The sequence below is a fragment of the Enhydra lutris genome, unplaced genomic scaffold (assembly GCF_002288905.1).
Source record: "Enhydra lutris kenyoni isolate GAN:26980312 unplaced genomic scaffold, ASM228890v2 scaffoldscaffold15, whole genome shotgun sequence".
Taxonomy (NCBI): Eukaryota; Metazoa; Chordata; class Mammalia; order Carnivora; family Mustelidae; genus Enhydra; species Enhydra lutris.
The window spans coordinates 48578525-48594037 of NW_019154099.1; the positions used below are offsets into that span (position 1 = coordinate 48578525).

General features: G+C 46.4%; 1 protein-coding gene across 1 annotated transcript in view; it reads right to left on the bottom strand.

Annotated features, from left to right (window-relative positions):
* The window catches only part of LOC111147005 (DAZ interacting zinc finger protein 1), a 47909-nt gene that overhangs the window by 15711 nt on the left and 16685 nt on the right, over positions 1-15513 (bottom strand). The window contains exons 6-11 of the mRNA XM_022502844.1: positions 15320-15457; positions 13573-13635; positions 7883-8023; positions 7364-7412; positions 6134-6190; positions 3694-3750 (exon numbers count right to left, since the gene is read on the bottom strand). Coding sequence (XP_022358552.1) covers positions 3694-3750; positions 6134-6190; positions 7364-7412; positions 7883-8023; positions 13573-13635; positions 15320-15457 — 505 coding nt within the window. The remainder of the gene's footprint in view (positions 1-3693; positions 3751-6133; positions 6191-7363; positions 7413-7882; positions 8024-13572; positions 13636-15319; positions 15458-15513) is intronic.

Sequence of the window (15513 nt, forward strand, 5' to 3'; positions counted from 1 at the left end):
CAAAGAAGCATTTAATTCTACCCATGCACAACTGCTGAACATCAAAAATGTGCTTTCAAATGTGTTACTCAGCATCAAGATTTTAAAGTTATATAGATAATAATTTAAAAAAACCCTGTAGCTATATGTGGTAATGAATGTCAACTAGATCCTGTGGTGATCATTTCATGATATATATAAATATGGAATCATTGTGCTACACACCTGAGCTAATGTTGTAGATCAATTTTATCTCAATAAAAAATTTAAACAATTAAAAAGTCAAGTTCTACAAACAGCCTACTTACTTGTCTGAACTGCTAAAAACAGGGATTTTAGGAGGATAGCTAATTTCAGTTTTTTAAAAGTCACATGATTTATATTTTATTGCCCTTTATGGAAATGACAAAAATAAAGTTATGAGGAAAAGCTCTATAAAATCTCCCCAAACCATCCTATGCATCTTTGTTATCATTATAAGGACAGTCCTAGCACTTACTTGAGTGGAGACAAAAGCTTCAAAATTGTGACCTTTGGTGCTGTCAGGCAGAAAGTGGGGTTCTGAGGGGTGGGGAACCTGGGCTTCTACTATACAGGCTAAGGAAATGAGGGCCACCAGACCCCAGCTCTAACCCAGCAGACTGACATCCAATGTGGAGGGAAGGGCCTGCCGTTCTCATGCTTTCTAAGCCACGGGCCCAGCCTCCAAATGACCCAGCTCTTGTCTTACGTTGAGATATCCAGGCTGAGCTGACATACTCCAAGACCTGAGTCTCTCTCCTCTGAACTCTCCAGAGGCTTCCAGAAAATTCCTTATGTCAGTCTCCTGCCATTACCTCCAGAAGACGAACTCCCAGGTCTCTACCAGCCCTCTCTGGCACGGGCTGGCTGTGCTGGACTTTGTCAGCCCGACCCCCAAAGTTAACACTGGCCGGCGTGCTTGCTCACTGCCTCCGGTTCCAAAGGCACTGCTTCATCTGACCTTACCACAGCCCGCTGAAGCAGCCATTCCTGTTCTCCCCATTCGGTAGGCAAGGAAACCCAGACCTATGGCTTCATGAGTCACCTGTGAATCCAGACTGCTTGCCTCCCTTCACAGTTCAGGCTCTTGGCCACGAAACCGTAGTGCCTTCCTACTGGCTGTTGCTGGGTTTGTCTTCTGGACTTCTCTAAATGGCACTGTCTCGTGAGCTCATGGCGGTCTTGACCCTTCCCTCGCCCTTGCCCGAATCACCTGCACCTACACCTTTCCAACAGTTCCACGAAACAGCTGGTATGTCTGCCCCCTCTTGTCTCAAAACCTCAACCCCAGTTCCTAGGTGAAGAGTCTCATAGAGACCCCCTCCTCGATCCCCAGCTGGTCTGTCCGGTTCAGTTCTTGGAGTACACTCTGGTGGGGCTGAGCTTCCCCAAGCTCCGGCCCTCCAGCCTCGCCATGCCCAGCCTCTCAGCGGCTATATCCTGCCCAAGGATGGCCTGAGCGTCTGGAGGCTGGCACCCGGGGCTCACCGCGAACAGTCTCAACCAGCCAGGCTTCCCTCAGATCTCTTCTGCATACCCTATGCTCAGCCAAATAATTCATCTGCACCACTCGTTCCCTTCTAGTGCTTTCCTCTGACCTTTGGCTTCTACTTTTTGCTTTGTCTCAGTGGAAAGGAGCAGCCTACACCCTTGACCCCTCCCTGGGGCAGCCCACATCTGGTAACTGATGGCTCTATCCAGGACAAGTCTGAAGAGCCCATACCAGCTTTCCAGCTCCCGGTGAGATCTGCAGAGGCCCCCACCACAGTGAGTTCGGGTTCCGTGTCCCCTTCTAGCCGTTCCTGCTTCTCTCACAGGGGTTGTCTAAGAACACTGCCCAACAGACCTCCCGCCTGCAAATCTCCACCTCAGAGTCTGTTTCCCCAGGGAACCCAACCCAAGACAGTGAGTGATCATGACATTTTTCATCCTAAAGAGCTTCATCGAGCTCTAGAAGGAACAACAGGAAAGACTGAGAGGTAATCGGGTTAAATAATGTTACGCAATACAGACTAAGGCTCCCTGCCCCCTGTCCCTCTGCCCCCACCCCCTACAGCTGGGGTCACTGCCATGGTTGTTGGGGGGGAGCAGGTCAGTGGGCCCCGTTCAAGCCTCCTCCTTGCTCCTGCCCATTGAGATGCTCACAAATCAGCTCAGATCCCGATCCAAAGGCATCAGGCCTCATGCCAGGTCTGGCTGGCATTTAAAACTAGCATTTTAATCCCAACAGATGCCAGCAAGAGGGCATGGCTGTTCACGCAGCCCAGCTCCAATCAGGGCAAAGTCCATAAGGAACACAGTGCTTTGAAACTGATGGATTTGTCAGGACTCGAATCAACTCCAGACGGCTAAACGTACCTACTATAGGAGTTCTTTACTGGGTGCCAAAAATAGGAAGCAAAGAAAATGTAGTCCTCTTATATTGTCACACAAAAGGCTAATGATAACAAAGTAGCAAGAAACAGAAAAAGAAACTCTAACACACTGAAGTACAGAGAAGTGACCAGCACTGTGTTAGAAAACTCAACTCTGAAAAAGAAGGCAAGAGAGAGGTTTTTGACCTGACATAAAGAATACGACTAGGGAGTACTTGCCAGGGGACTTTTTCTTGCCTATTCAGTATTAAAGCAAATTTACATAGGTCCCACACATAGTTTACCTCTGTTGCTGGTCCAGAAGGAGGACACCTGCATGTTCTAAACACCTATAAGTACTAACACCCAGTAAGTGGGGAGTTTATGCATTACATAGTGTGAACACATGCTTAGGGGGTACTGACCTGCCTGAAATGACCTCAGGAGAAAAAGTAAGGAGCACCTTCATGAGTCTGTTCAGTGAACAAAAAGGATGGGTACAGAAGGCCATGCTAATGTGAAAAATATTTCTGAACACACAAAGTCTGACTTGACTGCCCATCATCGATTTAAGTCTAACTCAAAGGCTAAAAAGCAAAATGGAATGAAGTAATCATTTACATTCCAGAAGCATTTATAGGTAAGACAGAAGAAACTTGGTCCCCCTCCCATCTTTTAATTCAGTGAATATACAGAAGACTGTAGGCAAACAATGGACTAAAAACATACTTACAAAAACTGTAAGTGCCTTAACACTATAAAAATAAAATATGGTGACTGATATTCACCTATCAGCTAGATCATGTAATTAACAATTATCACCCTCGCACCCTGGTCCAGGAACTGACTCCTGGCAGTGGTTTCCTCCTGAGGCTCCCAATTTTCCCTTTGGTTTCCATCACATGTCTTTTCTAGATTTTTCCAACCAATCGCTGAAACTGTTTGTTTAAAAAAGGTGACTTGCTGCTGCACTGAAAGTTATAAAAACAGTCAGGTATGCCCTGTGGCATGTGCTGGTTGGCTGGTCTAGTAGAAAATCACCTCCTTGCCCAACACCTATCACTCTCCACCCAAAATCATACACAATCAAAGTACCACTCAACATTAAAATCTCTGCTTGTAAGTCTAGCAACACACACATTTTTTACTTTATGACTTTGGTAGGTATATACAGTTTATGATAAAGTGACATATGAAGACAGCAGTATTATTAACTTCTCCGCATTCACTAAAACGTCTTCTGTTTTGCATAGTTACCCCACAGAAGTACTTGTGGTTAATCAGTTCTCTGACTCAGGGCAGAAACTGCACATAAAATGCTGAGACTTGGCTGACTTACCGTGGGCCACTGTGAGACCTGATTTAGTATCCACAGTCTGTACGGGTGAGGCACTCACTGAAACAGCAGAAAGAGAAAAAGCTCACAGCCTTCCGTAACAAAAACATGAGCATCTCAACTTCATGATGATCGAGTCCTCCTCAAATTAGTCAAGCTACGTATAGATCGTAAGGGACAAATGTTTCAAATGACAATCACCAGCTAACCTAAACTAACACTCTTTGCTTTATTAAAATATAATTTGCTCCTTTAAAATATATAATCCAATATAAAATATACAACTTTAAGAATACAATTAGTATAATAAGAGTGGTGCCACCATAACCACTACCTAATTTTAGAACATTGTCGTCACACGCACTAAAATCACCCATTAGCTGTGACTCCCCGCGTCTGCCCCCGCCAGTGGACTCTGGCAATCACCAATCTACTTTCTGTCTCTATGGATTTGCCTATTCTGGACATTTCATACATAATGGACTCATACTTTGTGGTCCTTTGTGACTGGCTTCTTTCACTTAACATCACGTTTTCAAAGTTCATCCATGACAGCCTCAGCATGCAGTTTTACTAATTTTTTTAAGATTTGATTTATTTGTGAAAGAGAGAAAGAGAGTGAGCACACACAGGGGAGCTGCAGGCAGGGGGAGAAGGAGGCTCCCCGCTGAGCAGGGAGCCTGACGTGGGGCTCGATCCCAGGACCTGGGGGTCATGACCTGAGCCGAAGGCAGACGCTTAACCGTCTGAGCCACCCAGGCGCCCCCAGTATGCAGTTTTATGGCCAAATAACATTCCATTGTATGATCAGACCACATTTTACACATCCACTCATTAGCTGACGGAGATGTGGGTTGTATCCACTTTTCAGGTGTTATGAACGATGCTGGTGTGAACACTCGTGTCATGGTTCCTCTCTGGACCATGCATTTGTTAGTTTTCTCTTTCACTAGCTTGTTACGATAGATCTTTAATTCTACTCCTACTCTGAAAGCCACTGGCCACAAACCTCAGCTTCCTCCGTAGGCATACGTTTTTGTCTTTACGACGATCACCGGCAAAGGTGTTCAGCTCCTAACTGTGTACAGGTTGCTAGCTATTCTGGAAATGTAAGACCCTCAAAGCCATTTGCAACTTACATCACCTAGATCGAGGTTTGCAAAAGTATAACCCATAGGACATAGTAGCCCACCACTTGTCTTTGTAAATAAAGTTGTATTGGAACCCAATATTGTTCCACTATTGCGCCGAGTCTAATTAAGGTATGAACAAGAGCAATTTAATGCCTTTTAACCTTCCCATCCTTCTATGAAATATATTTTTTTCCGTAAGATATAAGCCCAGCTTCTACTATTCCTTCAGACCTACTCTTGGGACTAAACTTCCCTTCCCTCCTCACACCTTTTAACCTCTTCAGCTTCCAGAAACAACATCAAGAGGCCTCCAGAAATCAGGTGTCTTGGTGGGTCAGTCGGTAAAGCATCTGGCTCTTGATTTCGGTTTGGGTCATGATCTCAGGGTTCTGGGATAGCCCGTGCAGCGGGCTCCTCACTCAGCAGGGAGTCTGCTTGAGAATTCTCTGTCCTTATCCTTCTGCCCATCCCCCTGTTTTCTCTCATAAACAAATCTTAAAAAAAAAGGTCTCCAGAAGCACTTGAGGAGAAGACCGAGCAGTTAAAACCATTAGCATTTTCCAGTCAGTTGTGCCAAATTCCCAAATCTGCTCACCAATGCCCTTTCATCATTGCAGTCCTGGGCCCATATGAATGGTCCCATCACTGAGGGCCCAGCCTCAGCCTGGACCCTCCCCTGGTACTCAGATGCCCATTCACACACACGTCCTTTCCTGCCCAGGACCGTCTGCTCCCTAGTTTCCTCCACCCTTCCACTTTCCTGAATGGAATAATAAAATAATAAAAATATCTCAACTATGTAACTATTATTAGGGAAACAACCTTTCCTTTCGACAGTGTCCAGATGATGTCTTTGTGGATTATAGCCAAATCCTGACAGCTCCAAGAGACAGACATGCTGAGTTCACCTCAGGTGAGCGGCTGACAGAACATTGGGTCAAAGCCTGCAACCCTGAGTCTCAGTGATGCTGAAATGTGGCGGCCACCACAAGGTCACGTCGTCACATAGCACCACGCCTTGGGAAACCCGCAAGTACAAAGTGAAACAATGCCGAAGAATTTATAGTTGTCCCTTGATTAGGTGAACTGAGACATAATAGGTACGGCTAACCAAAATCACCACAAAACCACAAGGATATTTACAGTGTTGGGTTTTTAGATCTAGGTCAAAGCCAGGAATCAAAATAGATCATCATGTAATCTCTAAACACACTGGTTTTCGAAGGCAAGGCTCTAAAAATAATAAGTTGTCTATTGGTTTAGCACTTCAAAAGTATCTTTAGAATCCTGAGCCTTTTATAGAAACTTACTAGGTACAGCTGGGGCAGTTGGCTTAGATTCGAAAGTTTGCCAGATTACAGGATTCCCTGAAATTAAAAAAAAAAAAGAAAAAGTTAATGACCCAAATCACAAGCTATGGGTTATATTTTGTCAGCGCTTATCCTAATCTTTGCCCCCAGAAAAAAAATAAACAAAATTTACCAACATATGGTGACTCACCCATCTGAGTAAAGACGTTTAATATAAATCCTTATAAAACTTTTTCCTAAAATTATTATCACTCAAGTATTCATGCTGAGTAATTACACAGCTCTTGCTCACTACCTGAACTCTCACAATTTCGAAGAGAAGTTACGGGGAACCTCGGCCCTTCCCAAACCTTTATCTCAAAACAAGGAACCAAGTATGTAGGTCGCTGAACTCCCTCGGGGGCCCCTAGAGACAAGGAGGAGATCCAGCTCAGACAGCCATTACCAAGCCCCAGTCAGTGCCCCCTCAAGTAGACAAGGATCCTTTAATGACCTGAGATGAGCAGGAGCCAAGACTTCTGTTATCTGAGAGGGGTCCAGGCAAAGGCGAGCTGTGTGCATTACTGGGAGACCCTGCATGCACTTCCGGGTGCAGCCTCCCTTCTAGACTCGCTCCTGAGGGAGAGGAGACGGGTGGCTGTTGCCACCACAGACAGTAGGCTGGATGTGCCCCCACTATGCTTAGAACAAACTTTTATCCCCCAACTGCCTCAGCTGACAAGTCAACAACCAGCCCCTACAGTACTTTGGAGTAACTGAGGCCAGGGTCGTTCACAATGGCGCATCCCCACGAGTGCTCAAATGTGCCTTTTTTATACGTGTTCCCCCATTTCATCCTCATACGAAGCCTGTAATATGGTTACTCTGAGTGCTCCAACTCCACAGCTGAGGAAACGGAGGCAGAACTCACAGGGCTTCACTGAGCCCCGTGTGTCTCCAGACCTGGTGCTTTTAGCAGTCACTCCCCCGACCCCCAATCACTCATCAGTCCAGAGGTATGGTTACTAAGCATGGATTTTGTGCCTAACAATATTCTGATAAAATCTAGGTGAGACCATTTAGTGATAGTCAATGTATTTAAAAATTCAACTCTCTGGATCAAGGTGACAGATCTCTCAAATTAAAATCACCACTGGAATGCCATGTGGGTGCCCAGAAGCCCCCAGGGGCCCCACATTCTTCTGAGGGAGGCCCACCTCACCTCCAACACTGGGATCCCGGTCCACTTACCTTTGGGCTCACTGACGCTGTTTAATGGTTTACTGGTAAACTCTTTAATCTGCAAAGAAAAACCGTTTTTTGTTTTTTGGGGTTTTTTTAGTGATACAAGTTTGAAACCAGATGGGGACATACTGGATGATGGACAGATACTGTATTTAGCAAATTAACCTTTTCATGAAGTCCTCCAAAGACAGAGGAAAGATGGATTTTAAAGATACAAAGGCAAAAATTATATAAAGGTAGCCTTTGGATTGGGCTGCTTCTCAAAGTAATCTCAAAAAGAAATTCTTCTCTACCTTCAAGTTTATTCTAAATTCTAATTGAACCAATTTTTGCTCTTCACAGTTTAAAAAAAATACCTTGAAAAAATTATCTTATTGGATTTACTTTTACAAACAACCACAGGGAAGAAAATATTCTACCTCCTTTATCTTATCCAACTTACAAATGTTCTAAAATAAAACAGAATGTTCTTCAATAAATTGCACTGCTTGAAGAAAAACAGTGCCAATATGGAGCCAAAAATACCTGTTGTCTCTGTGTGATAATCAGTTCGTTCTGTTCCTGGAGTCTCTGCCCTAGCTCTTCTATCCTTTTCTTGTAGAAAACATTACTTGCATTGAGATCATCTATCATGGAGGTCCGAAGTTTCTCTATATGTGACAAGAGCTGGAAAAAAAAAAACAATTAAGGCGTCTGTCTGCAAACCGCGTGCACAATGTCTCCATCCCGCCATCTGTACACACATGCCCCGTGTTCTTTGCTGGCCTCAGATTATCTGTGCACTTCAAGTGACCGAATACATCTTTGGTAACCGTGTACCAAAGCCTCAGCTATACAAGGGCTTCACTTGTGCTCCCGGGGAGCTCATGACCCAAGACACAGCACTGAGAAGGTGAACGACTACATGCACTCGAGCACAGCACAGGACACACTGCCAGGATGAGCAATGATCCAGCATCGGGGAGCTCCCACTGAGGGGCCATAACCCCACACCATCCTGCCCCTCAGGTGCACAGAGAGCCCACCTTCCTTACTTGTAAGTCCAGTGACTAAGTACAACCTCAATAAATCCTTGCTGAGAAAAAGAAGGTGGAATAAGGGAGAAGGGATGGGGAGGGGTGCAGAAAACAGAAAGATCCAGATTCATAGACAGATCCGTCTTCAGAGACTTCGTGTCGGAAAAGATCATATACTGCACGTAGGAAAAAAAATTCAAGAACGATTTGTTTTCAGTGATTTAGGCAAAGATTCTTAAAACAATTTCAGGAGTCACTTACATAGAGGGGAAAAACCCGGGTCACTGGAGCTAAGGACAGTCCCAGCCTAGAGCCTGGAAGTGGAGGCGATGTGCGGACCGAGCAGGGCGGGTGGTCAGGGTGCCTCAGCGTAGACAGAGTAGAGAGTGCGGGCGAGGCAGCCCCTCCCGACTTGCTCGGTTCTTCCCAACAAACCCTCATCAAGCACTTCATCCTGTTGTGTCCACACCACAACCTTACAGATGCATGTTTTGACTCCACAGTACAGAAGGCGGGACTCGGGTCCAGACAGCATAAAGCAGATGGTCCGAACTCAGACGGCTGGAGGGGAGGAGCCCAGACCAGAACTTTCCAGTCTGGCTTCAAAAATTATTGCTCTCAAATTTAGTGACTAAGGCATGGAACATCTTAGTAAATAGTACTTGCAAACAACCAAGAAGCCCCCCAGGCCTTAAGAAATAAGTCACCAAAGGGGCTCCAGGGTGGCTCAGTTTGCCTTCAACTCGGGTTGTGATCCCAGGGTCCTGGGATTGAGCCCCACATCGGGCTCCCTGGTCAGTGGGGAGTCTGCCTCTCCCTCTCCCCTCTGCCTGCCTCTCTGGGCTGGTGCATGCTCTCGCTCTCTCTCTCTCTCTCTCTCTCTCTCTCAAATAAATGAATAAAATCTTTAAAAAAATTAAAATTAAAATAAAAAGAACCTTTCATAACCTAGAGGATGCCAAGAATCTCCCCTAGGAGAACACTGTTAAGAACCTTCTCTACATTTTTACAGAACACTGTTAAGAACCTTCTCTACATTTTTACATTGGGGAAGAGGGGCCCAAAGCAGTTTGAAAAACACTGAGCTAGAAAACAGAAGGAAAAGCCTGTGAAAATGTCCAGGGCTTAGGGTGGAGGTTTAGGATCGACAAGTCAGTCCAGGCCCTCCAGAGGAAAGGGACACAGGAAACACTAAGGGAGAGCAACATTTTGGTGCTGGACTTGAGAATTGACCAGAAAAGCACAGAAAGGAGTTTGCAGAGAGAGGAAGGTGATCGTCTAAGCACTAGATAGCCAGAAATTATTTCTGAGAGTTTGTGGCCCTCGAGCCCATTTCTTGTGACCTCCTGTCCTTTCAAGTCCCTGCTCTTTCTCTCTGCCAGAGCATAGGACTCTGCCCTCTCCCTCTGTTACGTGAGCACCTGACAGCCTCCCAGCCTCCCTGGAGTCTTCTGTCAGGTCAAAAGGGCATCCCATCATTTATCTGTGACTCCCTTTGAACTCCTACCAATGTTATTTAAAAAAAAAAAAAAAAAAGATTGCCAGGAACCTAGGTACAGCAATAAAAAGTTGGCAATCGCAACTTCCCTTAAACAGAGAAACACAATACGTGCATTGTAGGACCAGCAGGCAGCAATCATGTGGAATAATTAATAGTTAGGTTTCAGGCAGAGATTACCAAACCTGATTGAATTCTCCCCTCTGTTCGAGTTTAAGAGAAATTAAGGAAGAAGAAAGCAGCTTCAGAGCGAACAAAACCAGCAGACAATGGAGCAGCGTAGCCTAGCGGCAGCACGAAACCCCCACACCCCCAGGGCAAGGGGGAGGGGGCGCCTCACTCAGAACCAGGGAAGGCCTCTCCCCCCTCCTCCAACCCGCCACCGGGCGGCCCTTCCATCAGGACTTGCGGTGGCCAAGCGTGCAGATCGGCCACTTGCATTCTGTTCCTGCCAGAGAGCCACTGAACCGACGGTTCCCACGCCGGTCTGGGACACCCAAGGCTTTAAAGGAGCCAGAACTGAGCACCAAGCCCTATTCATCCGAAAGCCCGAATTCTGTCCCTAAGTACCAATGCTAGAAGACGCCTTGAAGGATTAGGGTAGAACGTCAGACGATAAGGACAGTGGTTCAAACCATGGAAATCATCGGGGGATCTGGTGCACCCCCGCCCCCGCAATACACACGCCCCACCCCAGACAGAATCGGGATCCCGGGCAGTGCAGCTGGGGTGTGTGTTCTGGCAAAGAGCCACTGGTCATTCTGAAGCCTGTCCCAGGTTCGGAACTACTACCTTAGAACCTCTCCAGGGGACGCTACGTTTCCCCAGAAAAGCAACGGCTCTGAGTCGTCCTGCTGGTTCCCCTCACGAGCTGGCTCAGTGCCTGACAGAGGAGCAACGCAACGAGGCTGACAAGCAGGACCCCGAGTTTAGGAGGTTCAAACCCACAGTCATCCCCACAGACGACTCTTCGAACCCGGCTCTTCCAGACCAGACCCTATGCGCAGCATCTCTCCACCCAGAAAAGCAAGGTTGAACGCTCCCCTTGGGGGCCGACTAGCCACCCTCCACGTGGGTTCCGCAAATATTTAATGAACGCCAATCACACGTTGGGTACGTTAGTCGTACCCAAAATACAACAGAGAACGAAATACACGGAGCCCCTTCCTCACGGGGCTAGGGATCCAGCTGGAGAGACACACAGTAAACAAGTGAATACATCATCGAAGAACCACATGAGACCATGTGGTGGGACCAGTGAGGGAGGGGGCTACCTACTTACACAGCGTCGGGTGACCTGGAAGCCAAGGGCAGAAGGGGCTGTGGCAGACAGAATTCTACACAGCCCTTAAGTCTGCACCCCCAGAGGGCATGCCCTGTATAATCCCTTTCCCTTGGCGGAGTTAACGAACTGAGTGTTTGTGCCCCTCTCCACCAAATTCATAGCTTGAAGCCCTAATCCCTTACATGGTGGTTTTAGGAGGCGGGGCCTTTAGGGGATGATTAGGTTTGGATGAATTAGGGTAGGGTCCTCATGATGGGATTAGTGCTCTTAGAAGAAACTAGGGTACAGGCTTTCCTTTTCTCCCTGCCCTGAAGACACAGAGGACAGCCATCGGCCACAGGGATCTCACCAGGAGGTGAACTGCCCAGCACCTTGACCGTGCCACTTCCGGCCTCCAGAGCAGTGAGAAAGAAATGTCCGTTGTTTAAAGCCACCAGCGTGTGCAGACCAAGACATGGGCTGGGTGGGATCAAAGATGTGCTCCAACAATACAATACAGCAAGCGTGCACGAGGGACTTGACAGATGGAATTGAAGTCCCTAGTCCACTGACTCTGAGTTCAGGAAAAGAAAGATCGTCCTATGTGGGCAGGTCTCATTCAGGCCAGACCCCCCCCTGCTGGCCGTCACGAAGTCAACAGCCAGATACTGAGCTGTGGAGGTAAGGGTCCTGATCCTACAGTGAGCCTGAAGGAGCCACATATTGCCTATAACCTGACCAGGCTTGGTTTGACCCTGAGCCTCAGATGAGAACACAGCCGGTTGTGAGATCCTGAGCACAGGACCCAGAGAGGCACCCGGGTGACATGGATACTGTGAGATAACCAGCTGCTGGTAATGTGTGACACCCACAGAGCCCTCATACAGAGGGAAGGAGCCAGGCACGTGGAGAGCGAATGGAAGGACAGCCCAGCAGCAAAACCCCTGGTGGAAAGAGAAAAAGGTCAGCATGTTCTCGAAGTGACCAGAAGGCTGTTGTAGTCAGAAAGAGTTAGGTCCGGAGAGAGGATCGGGATGGCCGGCTGCCAGAGGGACTCTTCTGCTCTCTGGAGAGCAAATTGGGAAAGGGGTAGGTTGGAACTGGGACACCAGTTGCGGGGTCCTTCTAGAAACGGCAGGGGCTCGGTGGAAGGGAAGAGCAACGGAAATGAAATGGGCAGAAGAACATAGATACGAGACACATGGAAGGCCCTGCTGACGGCTGGGAGCTGGGTACTGAGGGACAGATGGGGCACATGGCAGGCACTGGATCGCCCCGACCAGGATGACACTGGACGAAGGAAAACACATCGTCTGAGACCTGTTAAACTCAGGAAGCCTGGAGATACCAGGTCCAAAGCTGGCTAGCCCCTCCGCAGCTCAGAGGGTGGTTTAGGCTAGAGAAATAAACAGGGGCCTTACACCCACACACAGCCACACCCTCACCCCATGAACTCTCTGCTCAATCCCTAGAGCCCCAGACTCTGAGAAATACATGCCTGTTCTTTGTCAGCGACCTGGTCTACCGTATTTTGTCATAGCAGCCAAACAAGCTAAGACACAGGGGACACAAAGGGCTACAAAATACATACAGAGTGAAAAAAGAAACAGAAGTTTTCCTATCCTAAAATCTCAAATGAAAGTACTTTAGGTTTTCTGCACCAGCGTGAACACTTTCACACTTAGATCTGTGTTACTCTCAGCTGAAAAGCAGTGTTATCATCAAACTGTTTTCATTAAAATGATTTTAACATGTGCAATCCCTGCTTTTCTTAAAAAGTATCTAGACGGCTACCCTACAAGATGGAAAAGTCAGAAACGATGTGTTCAACAAGGAAGGAATCACTAAATAACTTACGAAACATCCTTAAGAGCCTTCTCCAGCCATTAAAACATCACGATTTTGATGACTATTTTAAAACAGGAGAATATTTGTGATATATTAAGCAAAAAGCATATACAGTTATAAGGCATGATTCAAGATTTGTAAGACTATGTGTATGGGTTTCCATATTACAGAAACACAATATTTACGGCATAGAACACAGACTGAGAAAAATTATAACAAAGTCGTGGCAGGGGTTATTGAATTTTAAGTAATTTTATTTTTTAAAAGATATATTTATTTGAGAGAGAGAGAGAGAGAACGGGCAGGGGGAGAGTTAGAGAGGGGGGAGAGGCAGACTCCCCCCGATCCCCCCATGCGGGGCTTGATCCCAGGACCCTGAGATCATGATGGAAGCCGGAGGCAGATGCTTAACCAACCGAGCCACCAAGGCGCCCCGAATTATTTATATATTTTATAATTAAATTACAAAATTTAAATTTTGCCACACATTTCTCCACAAAGTCTATGAAGCGGACAAAGACTACCTTTGTGGTAGAGAAATAATATATATATTCTTTTCAAAAATGACCCATTGCTTTCTTAGTCTTACCCGACCCTTCTCTTTCTTGTGTTCTTGATGAAGAGCTTGAACTCGCGCGGTCCACTTGCTTTCCTACAACACAGGAAAACCAGAGGAATTCACGTGCAGCTGCAGCAGTAAAATCCACTTGAAATGCAAGTTTTTGGTGGGTCCTATGGAACCCAGTTACCTCCTTGGAGACATTGTAGAGGCATTTTTTTTTTTTTTTTAACTACAAAGACTCAAAAATGTTTAAACACATTTGCACTTGGTTTTAATCTTAAATTCTACGGCAGGGGTCTGCAAACATTTTCTGCTAAGGGGCTAATAGGACAACTTTAGGCTCTGGGGGTCACATGACTCGATCTTTACTACTAGCAGTAGGAGAACATCCTACTAGAAGTGGGCATGGCTGTGCTCCAAAAAAATTATTTTCAAGAATACGTGCTCATGTGCCAGTCTGAGGAGCTAAGAGGCAACACCGAGGTCTCTGAGGCCTGCGGTTCTGATCTGACACCAGAGCTCACAGGAAGGAAACGAGAAATGTAGGCAGGATCTTAGGATTTCATAAATGGATCCTTCAATTCCTGAGACCAGCTGGTGGGGAGCAACTATCAATAGCTCAGTAGGGGACACGATTCCTGGTCTCCTACCATGTTCCAGGGACCTCACTGCCGTGGCCCGTGAGGGGAGGACTAGGGGACGCCCTCTGCCCTGCCCGCCCTCTGCCCTGCCCCGGAGGAAAGCCAACTTAACAACGGAGAGTCCCCCCGCAATGTGTATGTGAGCAGGTCCCACCTAGGGGACTACAGACAGGCAATCACCCAGAGTCCAAGAGAACACTCTGAAAGAGGTGTCACACCAGCTGAAGCCAGAGGTCCTGAAACTCCGAGAAGGGCATGACAGAGAAAGCCACAAGGGCTAAAGCAAAACCTAGAAAGCTGTGTTTGGGGAGCCATGAGATTTTCTGGTGCAGCAGGGACCTTCAAGGTAAAGCCAAGAATGGTGGGGGATGGCTCAGGGTCCAGATCCTCAGGGACTCTGACAACCGGTTAAGGATTCCAGAATTGGAAGGATAAGATGGGACAGTGATGTGGTCAGCCTGGTTGCAGGATGGAAGGTGGACTGCGGGGAAGGAGGCAAGACATGGGCGGCAAAAGTACGCAACAGGAGCAGTCATCTATATTTCAAAAACACACTTCCTTTTTTAAAAATGTTACTGGTTTTTTGTTTTTTTTTTTGCTTTGTTTTGTTTTTTAGCAAAATCCTGAATTCATAAACTTGGATCTCTATTTACTTCCTGATAAAAAAAACAATGTTCCCCTAAACTAGTATGACCAAAATTGCCAAGCTGGTTACAGAGGGCCACTATAATTAAGTTTGATAAATGAAAAAGACCATTAGTACACCAACGTAGCCTTATATTTAAGCTCTAAAAATTAAGTTGGTGCTTCAGCGTGTCTTTCTGTGCCTTTTGAAAGTGAGACCTACATCTGAAATATGAAAAATAAACTCTTAAAGTAATCCCAAACAATTCAGGGTGTTACCATGTTAGCAAAAAAGGCAACAATTTTGCCAACTGTTCTAGATCTGCATCGATTAGTCAGTCAACAAGCATCTAATGAACACCCATTATTAGGTATGTGGAGATAAGAAGAAAAGAGTCAGCTTCGTGGCCACTGACAGACAAATCCCTTTTCTGTAGGTAAGGCCTGCTGTAAACTGCTTCCCTACTTAAAATCAGACCCTCCGGCAGTGACTACCTGCGGGTACATACCTGACTGTCAAGAAACTGCATCACATTTTGGAAATCTTGGGGATACTGAGGGCGTTCTTCTTTAAATTCATGGGCGTCCTTTAACGTGCCAATGTTGGACTTGATCTGCATGTTAGACTTCTGGATTTCTGACAGTTGCTAGAAAATAAGATACAAACCGACTGGTATGGATGTTTGTACTTTTTTAAGATGGA